This window comes from Sceloporus occidentalis, unplaced genomic scaffold (genome assembly GCF_023333645.1).
Source record: "Sceloporus occidentalis isolate IW3139 unplaced genomic scaffold, rSceOcc1.0.p SCAF_120, whole genome shotgun sequence".
NCBI lineage: Eukaryota > Metazoa > Chordata > Lepidosauria > Squamata > Phrynosomatidae > Sceloporus > Sceloporus occidentalis.
This window is the reverse complement of record NW_028317100.1, coordinates 1,671,925-1,693,532: the sequence shown is the minus strand read 5'-3', so window position 1 is coordinate 1,693,532 and position 21,608 is coordinate 1,671,925. Positions and strand designations below refer to the sequence as shown.

General features: G+C 39.2%; 1 protein-coding gene across 1 annotated transcript; it reads right to left on the bottom strand.

Moving 5' to 3' along the window:
- Positions 1-4,762: 4,762 nt before the first annotated feature.
- Positions 4,763-19,549, bottom strand: LOC149282263 (putative tRNA (uracil-O(2)-)-methyltransferase). Its single transcript, XM_089498447.1, has 11 exons — positions 19,192-19,549; positions 17,490-17,607; positions 16,438-16,657; positions 13,696-13,764; positions 12,669-12,776; positions 12,364-12,435; positions 10,337-10,443; positions 8,699-8,882; positions 7,807-8,206; positions 7,044-7,160; positions 4,763-4,998 (listed from the first exon to the last, which is right to left on the bottom strand). The coding sequence occupies exons 1-11, from the start codon at positions 19,547-19,549 to the stop codon at positions 4,763-4,765; spliced, it is 1,989 nt and encodes a 662-aa protein (XP_089354573.1).
- Between the last annotated feature and the right edge of the window lie 2,059 nt (positions 19,550-21,608).

Here is a 21,608-nt window from a genome sequence, read left to right as displayed (position 1 = left end):
ACAAACATCTAGCCATGTCAACAACACACTTTCAATGGAACTGGGTCAATAGTGTTTGTTGATGATATGACTACTAATAGAAGAAGCATGAATTCTGAAGTGATTGTGGCCATACTATCAGCTCAGATTCAGCCAAATGCTGCAAAGCTCACAGGATGGAGAGGCAGGCAAGAAAAAGTGGGACGTGGAGTTTCCAGCAGTGCTATTTGCAGACCTCTTGTTTATTGATGGAAGTCTGAAGCAATGGTGAAGGGCTACAGGTCAGAAGACAGGCTCCGCTAGCTATGCTACATGGTCTTTGACTTTTGCGCCAGACGCTTTTCCAAATTCTGGATGTCTGAACAATGTCTCACCGACTGGCTATCTGCATAGAAGTCAGTCACACCATCCATATACCTCCATATTGTGTCAAGTATGTGGAAATGGAAAAAGAAGAATAAACTTACATGAAATTCCTTGGCAATGTCTTTGATGGAGGCAGCTGTGTTCCTGAAGTAATGTATCAATCATCAGATCATTAAAATATATCAATACAAGTGAAAGAACTAGATTTAAACATGGTCTACCTTAGAGGTGAAAACTTCTCAAGATAATCAGATTTATCAGACACTAACCTTTTAAGTTACATAAACAACAACCTAAATAAAATGCTGTTAAATATGTCATCTGATTGGTACACCATAAAATGGAAATATTGGAATAGTAAAGTTTTCACTCCTAATCGCTAACAACACTTAAAACATGTATACACTGTTTAAAAGGCATTTTTAGCCAAGGTGTCAGTGTGAAACGAGGGTTGAATTGTTACAAGTTGTTCCACTTACACAGATAATTATTTAAATGTGAGCTCACACCGAGTACAGTAAGGTATAATTTATCCCACACCTTTTGTTCTAACCACAGGTTGTAGAGAGGAATGTTAACCACAGCAGTCAATTTATCGTTTAAGCCTTAACCTAAAATAGAACGAAACAAAAACAACCATAATGAAGGTGTCTGAAAAGTTCATGGATATAATAAACCTATTATCAACAATTACATATTTATACATATACGCCACCTTCACTGCTGATAGAAATAGATTGCATATGGATTTAAAAGACTATTTCCTTATGTTCTTAATTAACCAAATTGTCTCCATGTTTTTATAATTGTCTACCAATTATGAAATTTGTAATTGGATAAAGTAGTGTCACTGACAGTCGGTTCTACTGCATCAGGATAGGTCTGTTGGTCAGTGGATTGAAACATCTTTTGGAGCAGCTGTAGCCATGATTCTCTGATTCTTGCTGTCATTTTGCAGTTGACAATAACTACATTTTTTTTTTGTTTTGTTTTTTTAACTAGGTTTGTAGATTTTTAGCAATGTAAGTTGAGGTTCACATATATTTGGTGTGCGGCATAGCTTATGAACCCACCTATTATGTCCGTTTATTGAGTATCTCAAAGATCTTGTTTTGAATTAATTCAAGGCACTAAGACAGTTGGCTTCTATAAAGTATCCTTTTCAGAGGGATCAACTGAAAACTTTACTTTATCAAGCAGCTTGATTTCATTATCTGCATTTTGCCAACTTATTCCCTGTGAATGCTCCTGATACCACAGCTAATACGGAGACAGCAGACCATCAACTTTTTCAACCCCATTAGGACCTCTTTTTCATATCCAAATATTCTCATCAGTGTATTCTCTCGATGTGCCATCTATGGACAGATGCAACAAAAAAAAGCTCCTCTAATCATATCAATTTTAATATAAATATATTGCCACTCTGTGTATACACATACGTATTGTGACAGGCCTCCCTTTTCCTTGGGATTTTTGTCAAGGATCTTGGCTGTAACCACAGTCTTCTAGGGTAAATGAAGTCCAGGACACATCCAGCTCAGCTTCAATGTTTATTTTAAAGGAATAAACAGCAGCAGTTTATAAGTAGCACAGGATAACAGTCTTTGTTTGAGCACTTGCTTAGTAAAAAACAGCTCCAAACATTCACCTTCTATCCAGTCACAAGTTATCATCAAACCGGTTTTAAGAGAGAAACCACTCCTCAGTTCATCAGCTCTCCCAGCTGGAATAACACTGGTCTCTCTCTCTGAATCAGGCTCAATCCCTTTAACCTTCTGCCTGCTAACTAATCAGCCACAGGTGAGCTGTTACTTAGTCCACACCTGTGGAGCTCCTGTCCAGAATACAGGCTCTGGACTGGATCAAAACAGCAATTAGTGCTGTTGGAGCACTGGCCCACCCTGCTCTTCCAGATGCTCCGCCCCAGGGACCCTTACCATGTTTCGCAAACTGCCAGTAGTGCAGTTTGTAAACAAACAACATATTTCCCTGGGACAGATTTTAACCCCTTCGCGACCTTTGCCGGTTCAGGACCGTCATGACATGAAGGTCACTAAATGACCTTTGACGGTCCTGAACCGTCAAAAAGTAAAATAAGCTTAGAAAGTGATCAACGATCACTTTCTTCGCTTAAACTGCGTTACTGTAATGCCTCGATGTCGAGGCATTCAGCAAGGCCGAGATCGGCATCGGGGGCCATGTCTGGCCCCTCCCGGAGGCGTCAACAGCCGCCATACATTGTAAATGGTGTCGCTGGAATGCCTCGATCAGGAGGCATCCAGCGACACCAAACACTTACCTCTGGGTGGGCTGTGACCGCTCCGGAGAGCGGTCACAGCCGCCGCTGCCGGTGATCTTCGCCATCAAGCAAGATGGCGGCGGCCCGGGAAATAAAACAATAAAGACGAAAAAGTTCGCTAGAGGGTCTCCAGACCCTCTAGAGAACTGGCTCCACTTGCTGGTTGAATACAGGTACTGCATTCAACCATGCAAGTCAATGGAGCCCAGCTTTCTAATCACTATGTGATTAGTAAAATATTCAAAAAAAATAAAAATAAATAAAAAATGGAAAAAAAAATTACAAAAAAATGTGCTAACATTTAAAAATTATTATGCAGTGATGTCACTAGATGAACCATCCAGTACCAGAAAAATGTGTAAAAAAAAAATATAAAAAAAGTATTAAAAAAATAAAATTAAATTAAAAAATAAAGTTTATTATTTTGAGCAAGTGCTAAAATTTCTCAAAAATCTCAACAAAGAGTTAAAAAAAAAGCACTTCAAATACCCAAGGGGTGTCTAATATATAAAAAAAATGGCTGATGGGGTAAATTGGAGTGGCCTAGCTCAAAGATAGGGCATAGGTACAGACTGACCAAAATGGAGAAAAAAAGCGCACTTCCCAAATGTGGCATTTTAAATCTGAAACAACCCGACAAACCCATGCATGTCGGGTATCACTGCACTCAGGAGATGTTCCTGAACACACATTGGGGTGTTGTTTGACAGTGGCATATACCAGGACCTGTATATCTATAACTAAAGTACAATTTGTGTGAAAAAAAATAAAAAAAATTACTATTACAAAGTTTGACAAAGTGTAGTTCTATAATTGGTGCATGGAAAGGGTTAAAATAACAGCATTTGGAATACCCTGGGGTGTCTAGTTTTCAAAAATATATGGTTTGAATGGGTTAAATTGAGTTAACCGGCTTCAAAGATATTCCAAAGAGGAGAGGGAGGCACAATGACCAAATGACCACCTGAATTACGCATGCCCCAAAAGTAGCCTTTTACCAGCCAAACAATCTGACAAACCCATGCATGTGGGGTATCGCTGTACTCAGGAGATGTTGCTGAACACACATTGGGGTGTTGTTTGACAGTGACATATACCAGCACCTGTATATCTATAACTAAAGTACAATTTGTGTGGAAAAAAAAATAAAAAAAATTACTATTACAAAGTTTGACAAAGTGTAGTTGTATAATTGGTGCATGGAAAGGGTTAAAATAACAGCATTTGGAATACCCTGGGGTGTCTAGTTTTCAAAAATATATGGTTTGAATGGGTTAAATTGAGTTAACCGGCTTCAAAGATGTTCCAAAGAGGAGATGGAGGCAGACTGACCAGATTTGTTAAAAAAGATTTGGAAATCATAAAACGCTGCTTGTACTTATTGCCCTATAACTTACAAAAAACAGCAAAAAAAACATAAAAACATTGGGTATTTCTAAACTCAGGACAAGTAGTAGAATCTATTTAGCTAGTTTTTTTTACTTGCTTTTTTAGGTGAGTAAAAGATTTTTCAAATAAAAGTCATAAAATGTGTTTTTTTTTCCATTTTTCACCATGTTTTTTTAATTTTTTTATAGTAAATAAGATGATACGATCAAAATAATGGTATCTGAAGAAAGCCCATCTTGTCCTGAAAAAAACAATATATAACTTATGTGGGTACACTAAATGGGTGAGGAGAAAATTACAGCTGAACACAAGCACCACAAAAGTGTCAAAACAGCCTCGGTCCCACAGGGTACAAAACGAAAAATGAGCCCGGTCCTTAAGGGGTTAAAGTAGGCTACTATTGACCAAGGCTGGTCTAATATATCTGCCATCTATCACTATACCACACCTTTTGTCACAGTATGTAAATACATGATTCCAGCTACAATATTAAAATCACTTTCAATGAGATTGTCTTTGCATTTGAAAGACAATACTATTAACAGAGAATTAAGTAAACGTGTAGTTTAATTAGTGAAACGGTTCACACAAGTTATTTAGTTTCTCTGACTCACATTCTGAGTCAGGATATTTAATTAAAAAAGGTCAGAATTAAATGACAAATCATTTAGAACAAAAGCCTTGCTTTGCTTAACAGATACATTAGAATAAATAAATTAGAAAATGTTATTTGTGGCGATGTTTTTTTGTAATAGAACTGGGTCGAAGCTCTTCACTCCCGTGCGCGTAAGGACAAGAATCCGCCACGCGAGGACAGCCGCTGGGGTGGTTTACGTAAAACCAACATAACCGCGTTTTCAAAACATCAGCGGGGAGAGTTCTTTTGGCTTCTGCTCTCCGCTGACTAGTGGCTGTTTTTGCTTCTTGCCTCCAGTCGCGAATGGAAACCTTTGCATTCCTCACTAAAAAAAATAAAAACAAATTGTGAAAAGTTGAAGATAATGACCATGAGACTATATAATTATTACAGGACCAAAAAAGGTATTTATATTGGTCCCTGAGAACAAAGTACAAAGTAGTTTGTGATACGGTCTGCTGGTATGGGTCATCATGGGTGGGGGTAGTGAGGTAAGTCCCAAGTGGTATCTGAAGGTGGTGGGGTCAAGTAAGGTTGGGTTACATGACCCCGGGGTAGTAGCTCAGCAGCTCGGGCTACCCGAGGCTTTACCAGCGTAAAGGAGTTGGTGTCGGTGTGCATGTGTGTCAATGCGTCTGGCTGTATTAGTGTGAGTGTGTGTGTCTGGATAGGTTTGTGTGAGTATATGTGTTGTCTGTGTGTGCACGTGTTAGTGCGAGTTCCCCTCCTTATATCTGGCTCTGGATCGGCCCCTTTCTGCTTGCCTGCTTACCCATGTGCATGCCGAATACACTCACCACGAGCTAATGCCAGTGCTGGCTTGTTGTTCTAACCTGCTTTTATACCGTATTTGCTCGATTATAAGACGACCCTGATTATAAGACGACCCCCCAAAATCTGAATATTAACTTAGGAAAAAAAGAAAAAGCCTGAATATAAGACGACCCTAAAGGAAAAAAGTTTTACCAGTAAATGTTAATTCATGTAAACTATTTTTTTTAATAAAAGCTATGATTGAGAAAAATATTTTTTTTGTTTTTATTTCTTGTATTTTCCAACCTGTCCCCCAGTTACGCACATCTGCCCCCAGGCTTGCCACTCCAATATGGCACTGTGGCCCATGATATGCCTTTTAACCCTCTATATGCCACTGTGCCCCATAGTATGCCTTTTGACCCCCTATGTGCCACTCTGCCTCCAGAAATGCCTTATACCCCTATATGCCACTCTGCCTCCAGAAATGCCTTATACCCCTATATCCCATTCTGGCATTTAGGGGGTTAAAATGCATATTATGGGGCAGAGTGGCATATAGGGAGGTATAAGGCATTTCAGGAGGCAGAGTGGCATTAAGGGAGTTAAAAGGCATTGTATAGAGCACTCTGCCTCCAGAAATGCCTTATACCCCTATATGCCACTCTGGCATTTAGGGGGTTAAAATGCATATTATGGGGCAGAGTGGCATATAGGTGTATAAGGCATTTCAGGAGGCAGAGTGCTCTATTAAATGCCCCCTTAACGCCACTCCAGAAATGCCCTATGCCCCCATTTAACACACACACACACACACACACACCCTATACCCCCATTTAACTAACACACACACACACACTCTCCCCTCCCCTCCCCTCTCAGCCCTCTCTTACCGGTGCTTCCAGCCGGGGCAGTGGGTTGACGTCGCCTTCTGCTGCAGCCGGAAGGAGGTGTGGCTAGCAGCGGGGGTTGTCTGCGTCCGTCGCGTATACTTTCCCCGGCTGTCAGAGATCAGAGTTCCCCGCACCGGTGCGGGGAACTCTGATCTCTGACAGTCGGGGAAGGTTTGCGCGACGGACGCAGACAACCCCCGCTGCTAGCCACACCTCCTTCCGGCTGCAGCGGACGTTGTCTACGCGGATCGCGTAGACGTCAACCCGCTGCCCCGGCAATACAGCAGGAAGCACCGGTAAGTGTGTATGATGGGGGGGGGGGGGTGAGACAGGAGGATCCAGGTCCCCTGCAGCGGTGCGGGGGATCTGGATCTTAGTCTCCTAATCAGACTCTATTTGAGGTCTGATTAGAAGACGACCCCGATTAGAAGACGAGGGGTATTTTTCAGAGCATTTGCTCTGAAAAAAACCTCGTCTTATAATCGAGCAAATACGGTAATTCAAAGTGATTGCAATGATGTTTATTCTAAGTACTTGCAACAGAGAGCAGAGGCCGTGCTCCAGTTCTGCCATTGTGAGAAAACAACCGCTTGAATTGCTAAAAGCCAACAATAACGATATTACAACCAAGAAGACCTGTAGTCTATGAACTCCATGGTGTCAGACATAACGCAAAGCTTTCTAATACTACAAAGTGTATCACACTATTAAAGTCAATAATCACCTTCAAATACTTGATGGTTGTTCCTTAGCAAAGTCTGTAAACCCCCGCATTCATTTTTTAACCTTTGCAATGTTTCTTTGTCCAAATGTTCAGCTACCTCCCTTAACGTAACACATCCTGCAAAAGATACAAAAACCCGTCAGAATGAGACCTGGAAGAATAGGACATTCTCTGTCAGTGAAGAAATAAAAGTAACCATGATCTGCTGCTACGCGTTTTATTATTCACCTATTATTTCCAGCTGCTTTCAACTACATCTAGACGCTATTTTAACAGCAGAAAACACCAGATCTACATAATTGTAGAGTAACTTTTTGTATGCAAAATTACAATCTACAAAACCAACCGTAACATGAATACATAAAAGGCTGTCTAAAGATTAAAATACTCATACATAATTTAAAAAAAAATAAAGGATTTTTTTTTTATAGCCTTTGACTTATTAAGGAGGTGTGGTATTCTGCTATTCAATAGCTATACATTAGATAGAAATACTACTTCTAAGAAGCATTTGTTTTACAACATGAGTGGATATGTACTCGTGGTACATTCATAAGGTGCACAAAGTAGAAATTTAAAGTTTATTGTCACGGCAACAATAAAAAAAAAAAAAAAAAAAAAATCACTTCATAATTAATGATTGGATAGAAATGTTACCAGATTACAGTAAAGCAGCACTTGCTACTTAAAAAGGAAAGGTGGGGGCGACCTGGCAAACAATCATATACAATTAATTTAGCAATGCACCAACGAGAACCCCTACCTCCTCTATTCCACGCATCAACAATATTTTCGGTCTTTTCTTCTGCATCAGAGTTGAGCAATAAATTTGCTACTTGCAAAACTACTTTGTCTATGAAAGTCCTCGGGAGAAGAGCACAGTTCCGGACGGGTTCTACTTTTTCGCGGGGCTGGAAACCAGATAGCCAAACTCCATTTTCTGGCTCTGGATGCACTTGGGCAGCAGTAGAAGTGGCAGAATTTTCATCCGCATGGTCTACAAGACCATTACAATTTCCTTTGGTTTCCAGATGACACGGAGAAACTTTGTAAGAAGATCCTTTGTTGCCTTCAAAGTGGCTCTTTATATATTGTTTTCTCTCTTGATCAATTATTCCTTCTTGAGATGCCAAGTATGTTCTAGACTTTCCAATCAGACACACCTACAGTAACGATACCAAAAAGAAGGCAAACATTAATCTCATTACAAATTAAGTAAAGTCCAGAAGCAGCAAATGTATCTAGTTTTATGCTTTATGTTTGGGAACAGAGAACACACATATCCCGAGAAAGTATTTATATTCTTAATTAATGGCACCTAAACTGAAAGCTCCTTCTTAACTATCATGTGCTGGTCACCACAAACCAATCATATCATTGATTTTATGGTCTACCGATGTGCCTCACTATTCTCCAAAATCCACTAAAAGCACTTAAAAATGTTTCCTTTAATAAACATACTAAGTATTTTTTCCCAGAAGCCTGGTCACTACAGACATTTTGGGATAAGTGAAATGACCAGTACCTCCATAAGATTATACAATAAAATAACACCTAAAAAAAGTTTAATAAGTTTATTCATTTTTTATTTTATTTATTGCTGAAACAAGTGCCAAAATACATTAATAAATAAAAAAAAATAACTTCCAAAATACCCTTTTGGTAGACGGAATCCTGAGACAATCTTCTTCTACGTTAAACCCACAGCGATGACCAACTTCAGTTACAAAATCAAGATATTCCCTGTATTGTGTTTTCTTACTCGATTTCCTGTTGTATTTTCCATAGAAGCTGAAGAAGCAGCACGGCAGTGCAAAGTAACAGCAGCTGTATGACGAGCTGAAGCAGAGGAAAGAAAGGAGACATATTACAGAAAATTACAACAAAATAAGGACATAATTATATATAATTATCTCAAGGGAGGCTCTCCCAAAATCCTACTACTACTGGTGTAGGCTTAAGGGTACGGATAGGTGGGATCGGGACAGCCGTGGTGAGAGAGATCTATCAGGAGATGGGGAGACTGAGAAAAGGGTAAACAGAGACATCCGTCAAGAGGAACGAGGGGAAATTTGTTGGATTTCTTGCCCTGGCAATTCTCTTCCTATTATATTTACTTCCCTCCTGTACTTTGTTAAACTATTTATGAATTTTGTTTCTATCTGCAATCTCTGGCATTTTTCTTCCAGCCTACGCTAGATGTCGTTCCTTAGTCTTAACAGATAAGCCTTGCTAATGTAATACACTATGCATTCCATCATGGCAACGTTATGAGCAATACAATGCTGCCATCAGATACATTTATAAAGAAACAAAACGTTCTACAAAAAGTACATTCACCAATGCCAAACTATTCTGATTTTTAGGCAGGAGCTGGCTTAAGGCGCATGATGCATGAATAGCTTTCATGCACAAGCAAGGCTGTTGACGCATAAATAAATAAAACAACATGTATTGTTAAATATTGTAGAAGCTAAATAATACATAGCTAAAAGTTATAAAGTGGCAGCTTGCCACGTGTCCATGCTAAGCCATCAGCAGTAACACGCAGAATAATCTCTGTTACTGTGTTTTCACTGGGGTCTAGGACTGTGTGATTATAAAAGTAGACTGAATTGAGAGTGTTAGCTGCCCGCTCACAATCTCTATTAAGGGGGCACATGTTTCTACTGGGATTTTTGGGCATTTGTACACTTTTCAGATTTTCTTCATTTTCTCAATCTATTATTTTTTTAAACAATGTTTTGACTATATACTCCCTGTGGGGGAGGGGTATATAGAGCTCTCCTTTAACGAGATGGTAGCCCATGATGATATCACAACATCACCACAGACATCATTTATTTTAGTTTTCATTGTTTTGTGTTATTTTTGTTTTTGTTTTGTTTTTTAGGTCGAAGAAGGACAAACTCAATTTCTTCCTCTTCTCGCTGTGATCTCCCCTGTATGGGATCACGCTGTAATCAGGAAATAAGGCTCCATAGCCCTGCATTTCTGATTGCAATGTTTGTGATCAGCCACTAGGGGGTGGTAATTGGAGATCTCAGCATGGTCCTCCTGGGTATCTACCCCTCATCAGCCCTTCTGTTGATGTCTTTAGTGACCCCTGCTGCAACAGAGTGGGAACAGTTTGTTCTCTACACAACAGCTGTATCTCGGGACCAGCCAACTCCGGTTCACCAACAATTAAAATAAATGAAGGGGAAATTCAAAGCCACGAATATGGTACAAAAAACCTAACGCAATTAATTTATGACACATGTTCTGCCTTAATATATTCATTTTCTTCTTACCGAGAAGCAATGACTGGAAGCCACGGAGTAAGTTCATCCGAATGGTTACCAATTATCCAGTCAGTGTCTGGAAATAAATATTCATCACTGGGAATTATGGCACATTCCTTAGAAAAAGAAAAAAAATAATGAATATGTATTTTTTTTTTATATTCTCTGAAAGAGGGCTATATATTGACAGAACAATAAAGGGAAAGTCCCTTTGAAAAGTATATTATGTAAGAAATAACTGTACAATACATTATCTTTGTGATTCTACTAAATAAAAATAAGGCAAACAACACAAAGCAAAGAAGCCAAAAGTAGTTTTTAGACCTTACTGAATTCTTCAAAGGACAAGCACCTGTAATCCGGAGAAGTGTATTCTTTGGTAAACATTTTTAGACCAAAATGTCACTAAACAGTCTGCTTTACTGATCCCTTCAAAATTTTTAAAGGTTAGGTCCCACAAAAAATATTTCTTTGGCCATTAAGCAGAGTGGTGCATACGGTAATGCAGTTTAGCATTGAAGATAAGTCCATTTATTTAACTTGTTTCCCAATAAACTGCCTTTATATGCAGAACTGTAGACTGAGTGGCTTTCCCCGTACAAACTACACACAGAGTAATTGCGATGCCTTTATTTTTAATAATTATTGTCTTTAATGCCAGGATTTTTGGGAAGAACTGTATTTTTGACTTTGGTCAGTCTGCGCCCATGTCCTCTTTAGGACACCTTTAAACCCAGTCAATTTAATTTACCTTACATTTTTGAAAACTAGACACTTCAGGCTATTTCAAATGCTCGGTTTTTTTAACTCATTAATGCCTGGATTTTTGAAGAGAACTGTAGAACTGCATATGCAGAGCTGTGGGCTGTGTGATATATAAGTGACTTTCCCTGCACAAACCACACACAGAGTAATTGCAATGAAGTTATATTTATCTTTTCTCCATAGTTTCATGAGTTTTCAGTCCTGCTGGGCGATTTAGATCGATTTATTCTATTGTTTACTGCATGCAGTATAACAAGGAGTTAAAGATGATTTGGTGAAGGTAACAGATAGAACAGATGCCTCGATATTAAGGAATTGCAGCAACACCAGCTGAGCGAAGAAAGCGATTGTTGATCACTTTCTATGCTCCTTTAACCCCACAATGTTAACCATTGACAAGGAGATGCATTTCAGTGACGCGGCTGGCATGTCAACTGGCATCAAGGGGGTTAAAGGAGAAGTACCATGGTGGGAAAAATATTTTTCTGCTTGACTATAAAACTTAGCGCAGTATGCAGTAGTGTAGGTTGGAACTGACAAAACTGGTCTTATCTTGTCTTCTTCCACTTAACTTCCTTTATCTGCAGACATGGAGGCGGCCATTGTTTTTAGTCACGTGATTTTGTGAGACTTTCCCTGCTCAATCACCACACTGAGCTGATTCTTTACAGCAGTTCTAATGAAATCTGTTACTCCACAGAAGCTGATTAGTCAGAATGTGCGCCTGGGTGATTAAGACTGAGATATTCTATTATTTACCAGAGGCAGTATGATGGCAAATCAAACAATATTTTTCTTCAGACAGATCAGAGTCCCTTTTATTTATGTAAATGTTTCTAAGTACATGAAGGACCTATATTAAAAGGAGGACATGTGACAAGAGGCCAAAGTCTAGAACTAGAGGATCATGGGGCTCAGTTGTAATGTAAAGAAGGAGTAGATATGTGGAACAGTCTACCAGCAGAAGAGGCAGAGGGTAACAAATTGAAGAAATTCAAATACGTATTGTCTCAATGATTACCTTTATGCTGGCAAGACCAAAGACTGAATAAAGCTTTTTTTATTTTTTTTTACATTAGAAAAACATGGGCAGACTGGATGGACCTGAACAGCTTTTTATATACTGTCAAATGTTTCTTGGCTGTATGAGCTCAAAATTTGTGCTGAATTTTTTTTTTTAAACTGTAACAGTCAGTCATGTCATTAAGTTCTGCTTTAATGTTCACTTTAACCAAAATCACTTCATTAAAACGAAGCCCATATTTACATACCTCCAGAATGGTTTCTGGCCCATACATATCCCAGATTTTTCTTCTTCTTACATCAATGCCTCGACCGCGATGCTATAAGTGTGCAGAATAAAATAAGTAACTAAATAACGAAAGGCAACGACCATTAGTTACTAGTTTAAAATCTAGTGGAAATGCCACAGGTATTTCATTCATGTTGGTACATTTTTTGTATGTTTTTCGAAATAAAAAAACGTTTTTTTAAATAAACAGCAGAAGGTGACATGCAGGCTAATTCTGTCCCCAAACACCAACACCAAGTCAAGATATATATAGAGTTTATCTACCCCTTCATTGGTCAAAATGTGCACCAGGAGTCCATTCCCGCATCCCAAATCCACAAATGATTGCTTTTCATTCAGATTTTTTTGTAATCTTTCGTCTTCCCAAAGAACCTAAAAAAATTCAAATGTGATCAGTTTGCATAGATTGTAGCTAAAATAATAAGCTCAATAACTAAAATTTGGTAGCAAAATGATAACAAAGGAAGTGTTCTATATAGAATTTAACGACAGATAATCCATGAAATCTGTCCATTATTTCTGCTGTAAACACTTAGACCTTAATCAGCTCTTGGTCTTGTTTTAGATTCAGGATAACTTTATGCCTTTCCCATGCGAGTTTAAATGCCCTCACTGTATTAACCCCTACCACTTATCTACTACAACCTCAGTAAAGTCATTAGGAGAAATCTTCAGATCTGGCACTGTTGGGGGAAATATTTTTTCTAATGTATTAGTCCCACATATTTTTTGTTTAAAAATTGTAACTTTACAGGTCCAATTTCCGACCCGTGGGTTAATAAAACTCTGCAAATAAGCCAAGCATGTGCACTACATGCAAATCAACCCACCCAACCCTGGCTTTGTGTAATATCTGTGCAACTGGTTTTTTAATGGCCGTCTATGTCATGATAAACAAATGTTACAAGCTCATATGTCATGTAAAGTTTACTTTACTGAGAAGGTGGTAGATGAAGCCTCCCAGCAGAGGTAGTAGAGGTTAACACAGCGAGGGAGTTTATACAAGCACGTGATAAGCATAGGACTCCCGGATTTAAGAAAAAAACCAAGTGCTCATAAAGTGTTGAAGTTTAAAAGCAAACATAATAGGAAGACTGCTTCATATTCAGCTACATTACTTGTAAAGTAAAAAACCTTCCTAATTTACCAACTAACAAAAATCAAATAAAGCAGTGTATTAAAAAAATCTAGCTTGCAGGTTTAATTTTAATACAATACAGCTCAAACTATATCAGTCACTATCTTAACAAAAATGTAAAAAAAAAAAAAAAGTATATAAAAATAGCATTACCAATAAATATGTAGCAATGGCCACATCCTCGTATACAAACTTCTCAGGATCCGTAACTTCAGGCCATACCTTAAAAACAAAGATGGAGAATTTATTAATATAGCATGCAGTTATTTTCCATAGACAGATCAGAAGAGGATTAGGAAACCTTCACGCGCAGCGTCATTGCTTCTAAATTGCTAAACCAGACACTTACGCGGAAAGCATTCTGTAATGTTCCACATGCGAATTCTCACTGCCAGCATCCGTCTCTGTGATTTATCACGCAGCTTATTTCACACCAGTCAAAGCAATGCTCCCCCCAGCAAACAAAAGGTTAAAGAAATCACACTCCATACAGCTGCCCGACCCGAAAACACATCGAGCCAAATAGTTAATGCTTTTAATAACCCCTCTCTCTCATGTACACAAAGAGCAGGGGGGACTCTGAGAATTCTTCCTACATTATTTCTTATGCCTGCGCCCACTTCTAGCGATTCATGAAAAACAAATAAAAAAAATATCTAAGTAGGTGAAACCTCACTAATAACTTCACCTGCAAAGCAAGTATTCGACTTCACTATACATTATGAAGGTCCAGCCCCATACAAGGTATAGTTAAATCATAGTTATTTATTCTCATCATCCACTGAAATATACATGAGGCAGGGAAAGCTGTGTCCTCTTGGTTGGAGCCACCAGTTAATGTCAGCCCTTTATAATAAACAGTGAAGTGAGGGAGCGAAAACCAACACTCACGACAGCCCACCCTTTAGGTAGCTAAAAGGTAACTCTCCAAATAATCTGGACTAAAGCCCTGTGTCCTAAAAAAAATGATGGTAACATTTAGTTCTACAGCAGGGGCGTCCAACATGCGGCCCGCGGGCCAAATGAGGCCCGCGAAACCTCGAGGTGCGGCCCGCGTGAGATCAGCAGCCAGGATCACAAGAGCTCTGCTGCTTATTTGTGGGAGGGTCTATTCTCTGCTCCAGCTGCCTCCTCTGTGGGGAGAACGAGGGAGGCCACGCCCCCTGCTGAAGTCTGTGATCGGCACTGAGAGAGCTGTAGTGCAGTTAAGGGGGTGGGGTAGGTTGTGTGAATGAGTATGTCTGATTGAGGGAAGGAATCTGTGAATGAATGAGTATATGAATGAGTGTGTGTGTGATAGCATGGATGTGTAAGTGCTGGAACCTAGGCATGATGGGACTGATTTTTATTAGCAATCACACTCCTATCATGCCAAGTCAGCCAGTACATGCTGAAACCTGGCTAGCTGCCCCCTTGTGTATTGATGCTGCCAGCAGTATGGGGTCTGCACTTACAGCCACCCTGTAGCATGTATTGGCTGACTTGGGATGATAGGAGTGTGATTGCTAACAGCAATCACAGTCCCATCATGCCTAGGTTCCAGCATTCACTGGTTGCCTGGGTATAAAGAGTGTGTTTGCTGTTAGCAATCACACTCCTATCATGCCAAGTCATATTGTTGATTTTTTTGTCAATTTTTGTCCAATTGTGGTGTGTTACTTTTAATAAAAGTGTGGTTACACACTAAAATTGGACAAAAAATAAAATGCCCAGCCAACCAGTACATGCTGGAATCTGGGTATGCCTGAGATTGCTGTTAACAATCATAATATATCATTTTTTTGTACAACTTTGGTGTGTAACTTACTTTTATTAAAATGTGTGTGGGGGGGGGTCAGTTTCAGTTTCGGCTAAGTGAACCCTGAATTTTCATTTTTGGTCCAGAATTTTCATTTTAGTGCATCCCTAAAATAAATAGAACTATTTTATTTTTCCTTATACAGAATCCTGCATTTGTAGGCCCAGAAATCAGTGAGAGGAAAAGTAAAGGTTTTGTGTCATTTACTTTATTTTAATATGCATATCTTATTAAAGGCCATATTTTCTCTCAGTGAAAAATGAGTGCGGCCCTCGCACGTATACAATTCTGATGAAGTGGCCCACTGCAGAAAAAACTTGGACACCCCTGTTCTACAGCTAAAGAGCTACCGGTTAACAGAATAGTATCCAAGCCCTGCTATAGTTGCATATTTTCTTTTATTTTGTTTTTTAATCTGTAATAAAAATAATAATAAAATATATATATATATATATATATATATATATATATATATATATATATATATATATTATAAAAAATAAATAAAAAAGTGATAGAATAACTAATCTTCTTTGCGGGGTTTGATTTCAAGTTTAAAACACTAGAACTATGTAGCAGGGGCCAACCCCAATATCCTGGGAGCAGGGCAGAGTGGGCCCTGCATAATGCATTGTTAAATCCAAAACGCCAGTACTCCATTCTGAACATAAGAGTGTATAAGGGCCCTATGTTGCCTTTGGAAATCCCCCTAGGGTAAATTCAAATGATTTAACTCACATTTTAGTTAATAAACCCCAGAGATTATAGAATCTCTCTCTAAAATACCATAACATAGGTGATGCGAACGGGTCTGGAAAATCCATACACATGATTGTAATATCACTGGTTTCCTGCCGCCGGGGTGTGAAACTACGAATAGCTTCCAAGTAGGAAAACCGGCATTAAAAATATTCGAGACTATTTAACGATACGTTCTGTCGTGCCATTATTAGGAGAATAACATATATACCGGATAATTGTGCCAAATAAATAATATTAGCAGGCATTTTAGGAAACGGAATTTTTTAAAATTCCATTTTGATGCCTTTTCAGGGAAAATGCTCATTAGAAAGCATTGTTATAGCACTGGCAAGTACCTTCACCATATCTTTGTACTTCTCCTTGAGGCTCTGATAAAGCTTGCTATATTTATCTACGGAAACGAGGGAGAGGGTGCTTTTGAATTCACTTTTCTTGTCCTCTGTGGACCACTTTGTCAGCCGGGTAAGCAGCTCATTTTTCATCCAGGAAACTTTAGGATATACAACTCCATCAGCATCCCAGCTTTCCGAATATAACACAAAGAGGGAGATAGACCTTAAAGAGATAAACAAAAATATCAATGAATTAGAAAATTAAACATTGCTTCACCCCCCCCCAAAGAACAAAAAGACTGATCAAGAACAGAACACAAAGGTTTTTTTTAATAATCTTAAGGCAGTAGAAACATAGAATTTAACGTCAGAGAAAAACCCATCTAGTCTGCCCATTTTTCCTAATGTAAGGACTAAGATCTTAATCAGTTCCTGGTCTTGTCTTAGCTTTATGCCTCTCCATATATGTTTATCCACCACGTCTACTGGGAGGCTGTTCCATTTATCCACCATTCTCCCTGTAAAGTAAAATCTAACCTCACAATGCAATCAGATCCAGACCGTGGATGTAAATCAGCCCTGGCAATGCTTTAAAGGACTGAAACTACAGAGCAAGCGACAGTAAGGACAAGTAGACTGCCCAATACGGCACAGACCAACCAGGCAAGTCCTCAGTTGGCCAGATGGCCGATCCGGGGCTGTTCACTATAGTTTCTACCCTATAATAAAGCCATAGCAACTGACGCTTTACTTGTAGATATTATATACGTGGATTTCTAGCCCAACTCAAGTATTTCTGTTTTAGCTTATACCTTTTATTTGGCCAACACATAAAACGATGGAAGGTTTACATAAGCTTTCGGGACCTTTAGATAGAACGGCCAAATGTGTAACAAAAAAGTGTTTGTCCTCTAAGATATACCCATGTTCTTTCTGTATGTCTGATGGGGGTGGGGGGCATCTGAAAAATACATACGAACAGATCTCCACATCATAAAGAGTATGAATTAATGCTAAAATATGCAGTCCAGAACCTCTTGCTCTACAGTTCTCACCATTCATCATCTTTGACATGCTCAAGACGGATTTGATAAATGTTATTTTTCTTCACCTGCAAATGTCCCTGGTTTGGCCCTTCCAAAGGTATAAATGTCACACGTCTGTTGGGGATATCTGAAAGAGATTAAAAAAAAAAAATATGAAAAAATAAATAAACTTCCAAGCCACACAACTAAATTATTTATCAGAGGGATTTTGTTAAAATTGTTATTTAACGGCAGAAACCAAAACATCTTTGTGCAGAAGGAAGGGGTTAACGAAATAAAATAAATAAATAACACTTAAGGAAATCACATCTCGGGGTTGCGGCAGCGAAGCCGTGCTTGATGTTAGTGCACTTGTATTGTTGATCGTATAATCAGGCTTCCCCACTGATGCCCCCTGTTGGTTGATCACGTACATTGCAATTAGAAATTCAAGACTACAGGAAAGAAGAGGAAGAGTTTCTTATTAAATAAAAAATAATAATAATAATAATAATAAAAAGCCCTACAATTTAAAATTACAAAAAAATATTAAAGTAATTAAAGTAGTTTAAACTAGTGGAAAAATGGGGAATATTTTATAAATGTAAACATTATTAAAAACACCCCATCAGTCAGAAATGTAGCATTTAAGAAAAAATCCACATAAACCAAAATTTTAGTATGTAAGGGAGCCTTTTACCTTTCCAAAAGATAAACGCCTATGAATGTAGGTCATTACAATGACACCTGACCTGTAGAAGAACACTTTTTTTGATCAATCAGTGCCAAGAATCATCGGACCACACGAGAGGAGGCAAGTTTCACATTCTACATCAAGTAGTAGTTTGTTTATTTTATTTTAAAAAAACACTTTAAAAATATTTCCTTTAATGAACATAAAAGGGGTTCATTCAATGCTACTTTTACTCCCCAAAAAATGCAGTAGCCTCATCAGTTTAACTAAAAGGTGCCACTGCGCTGGGCAGAGCTTCAAAGCTTAATGGAGATGGAGTCCTGGACTAGCACTCACATCTATACTGAAGACCGACACGGCATGTATCATGTGGCCGCAGCCCCGTGTGGCTAATCACTTCTTCTGCACGGCAACACAAAAATTTTTTTTTCAAAAAAAATCAGGAAAAATGAATTTTACAAATGGTCGCTTTACAACAAGCAGGTGTCCATTTAGAATCAGTACTGGCTCCTGGAACATCCAAAGGTAAATACATTTGTTGGGACATTTTCTCCCTTCCTTTTTCTGCGCATGTTTTAAAATCCTGACCATATTCACGGGGTTAAACCCTCAGGTACCCCACTACAGGTATTCAGAGAGGGCTACAGATTGCAGGAAAGTCTTGGTGGGTTTAAAAAAAAAACCCGTAACAATGACTCATCTTCACGGTAAACAATACAGCCGTGTTAGAATTACATCACCGACATTGGGGCACTTATCCGTATCGGTGGGCTAAGCAATATACGGCTACGCTGTGTACCTGGGTCCCCGAGATAAGTGTTTAGATAGCAGTTATAGGGTTTTGTAATCCGCATCTACTGGGTATACATTGATTTTCCAGGATTATGCATCTGCAAAGTGGAGCCCGCAAAAGGGATGGCTTAGCTGCACATTAAAATGCATATGATGTGATCACCATAGCAACCAAAGGAATTCACATTTTGCACCAAAATTCCTCTTGCCATTTATAGAGAGATATAGATTGGTCTGACTGCGTACCTTGGATCACTGCTTCTCTTTTGGGGGCAGTTGAGGCATAGTGTGGGTTCGCCTTTGGGATCAGTGTCCGCAGGATAATACTGGTGCCCAGGCCTGCTCCGCTCTCCCCGTAGCCTCTTATCATATCGACCATCTCCTCATCCTCCCCCGGACAGGACAGACCGGAGAGAAGGCCTAGCAGGCCCCTCAGCTCCTCCGGCTCACATCCTCCTTCCTGCCATGTCTCCTGGATGCTAGATCCACACAGCCTCTTGTTAAGGACCTGTGGTTTTTCCAGCCAGACAGCTATGGCCGCCCAGAACCCATCAGGAAGAACAGAATTTGGATCCCTCACACTCACAGCACCCAATTCCGGCATCATAACACACCAACGTGGGACAAATGGGCGCACGGCTATGACGCAAGCGACGCGTAGTTGTGACATTCCAGAGAGTATCAAGCGCACGCCACCCGGGGTAGTTCCAAGCAGCGTCAACAATGTGGTTGGTAGAACATTAGAAAGGAGACAATGAACAGGACGCCAATGTTAAAAGTAATTGCTCATGAAGCAAAGAAATGTAGAATTGAATGATATTTCCGCGTCAGAAATATGGTCGCCTTCGTCGGATTTGCAGAGGTTCCTCTAGTGTATAGATCTCTACGACAATTTACTGTCATCTCCATAGAAACGGCTTGATGTATAGGTGAACGACACAGCCATGATGGATTGGGGCAAACATACCGAAAGTGAATGCACTGCGGAGAAAACGAATAATGCAGCTGACTGAAATTTAAATAACAGCCTTTATGCTTATATATATTATGTAAATAATAACTATAATAAACAGTTAACAGATCAGACTCGACCTGGTTTATATTACAGGCTTGTGTATTTTTTTAAGTCTGTATTGGATAAACTAAAATACAAAACTCACAAGGCAAGGAGTATTCTGCATGAGATAAGCTGTCCGCTGTAACTTTTACTTCCATGATTGTTTGTGGCCTGTTTCCCAAAACAAACATGGCGGAGCCGGCTCCTCCCTTAGTTCAGCCCTTGTACTCCTGCCCCAGTGCTGGCTGTCACTCTGTTACTCCGAGCACCTTGTGCTGCAGTTCAGTGTCTGCTGTCGATGAGCTGGGTAAGTGAGCGAAATTCTGACCCCAGCAGCTCCTTTTTAGACTTGAGGACATTTTAATATACAGGCCAAGGGTTAAACACTAGGCCAATATTATGATCTTGGGCTGAGGCTGAAGAAGGCCCCATTTATTGAAATAAGTAAACCAAAGAAGTGTGCTTTTGAGGCATAACATCTTGATTAAGGAATACAGTAAGACAGCGGCTCACAGGGTTGAGCATTGGCTTATGGAAGCGATTTGTTCCTGATAACTCATTTTACCAAAGAGTTTCTGCAGCAGTTGTGGCCGCACTCCCCTGGCTACGAAACATGTACCCCCCGTATACAGATACGCCGCTGGCAGGAAAATGTATGCGTCCCTGGGCTTTAAATAAAATCCAAACATACAATATTTAGATTATTCACTAATAACGTACCAAAGCTTCCTTATTCACCTATAGTTCTAGTTGGTTTAATAAATGTGAACAAAAAAGGAAAAATATTTTAAAATTCCATCTTTCATCTTTCAAACAAACCATATGTAAAGCAGAACCAACATTTATATTACTAATATCATGTTAAAAAAAAAAATATTGTGCTGTTTTCCTTTAAAACAATGTTTCAGGCAATTACTTATTAGTAATTTGAATAAGTTCTAGTTTTGTTGTCTTTGCCTCCGTCTAATAGACAAAAACTCTTTAATTGTACGGCTTTGTAGAAAACAGTAGAATGGCTCAGTCTTAATCACCCCCATTTTGACACTGTAACTTACAGTCTGTGGAGGAAATTGTTTCATTGGACAACCAGGGCTTCATTAGCATTGCCATAAAGCATCAGCTCAGTGTGATGATTGAGCAGGAAAGTCACCCCAAATATCACGTGACCGACAACAATGGCCATGTCCGGGTCTGCAGCTAAAGGAAGTTTATTGGAACAAAATGAGATGAAACCATGTTTTTGCCAGGGCTAATCTACATGCTCTCCCAGTTGCTCAAGGAAAAGGAACCCGCATTTTGGAAAGAGGGTATCCGTTTTATATTTGGTTACTTATGTTGTGTAAGTCATAGCACATGCATTGACGCTGCCATTAAAGGAATAATATAATATTGCAGACACCCTCACCAATTAAGAATGCATATTAAAGTGTTTGGGTACTTTAATATGCATTCTTTAAAATGAAAAACAAAATGGCATTTCACTCTGCTGATTGGCTGTTTGAAGCATCCAATCAGTGGCAGGAGAGCACTTCTTTTGAACCCGGTGGGAGCTCTTTCTGCACATGCTCATAGGTGGTCTATTTAAACAGCTTTAGGGAGGAGGACA

Coding starts and splice junctions, on each gene's coding strand:
- LOC149282263 (XM_089498447.1), bottom strand. CDS start 19,549: ATGCCGGAATTGGGTGCTGTGAGTGTGAGGGATCCAAATTCTGTTCTT. Junction 8,883..10,336: donor CTTCCAGTCATTGCTTCTCG/GTAAGAAGAAAA, acceptor CCTCTGCTTCAG/CTCGTCATACAGCTGCTGTT. Junction 8,207..8,698: donor GGATTCCGTCTACCAAAAGG/GTATTTTGGAAG, acceptor TCGTTACTGTAG/GTGTGTCTGATTGGAAAGTC.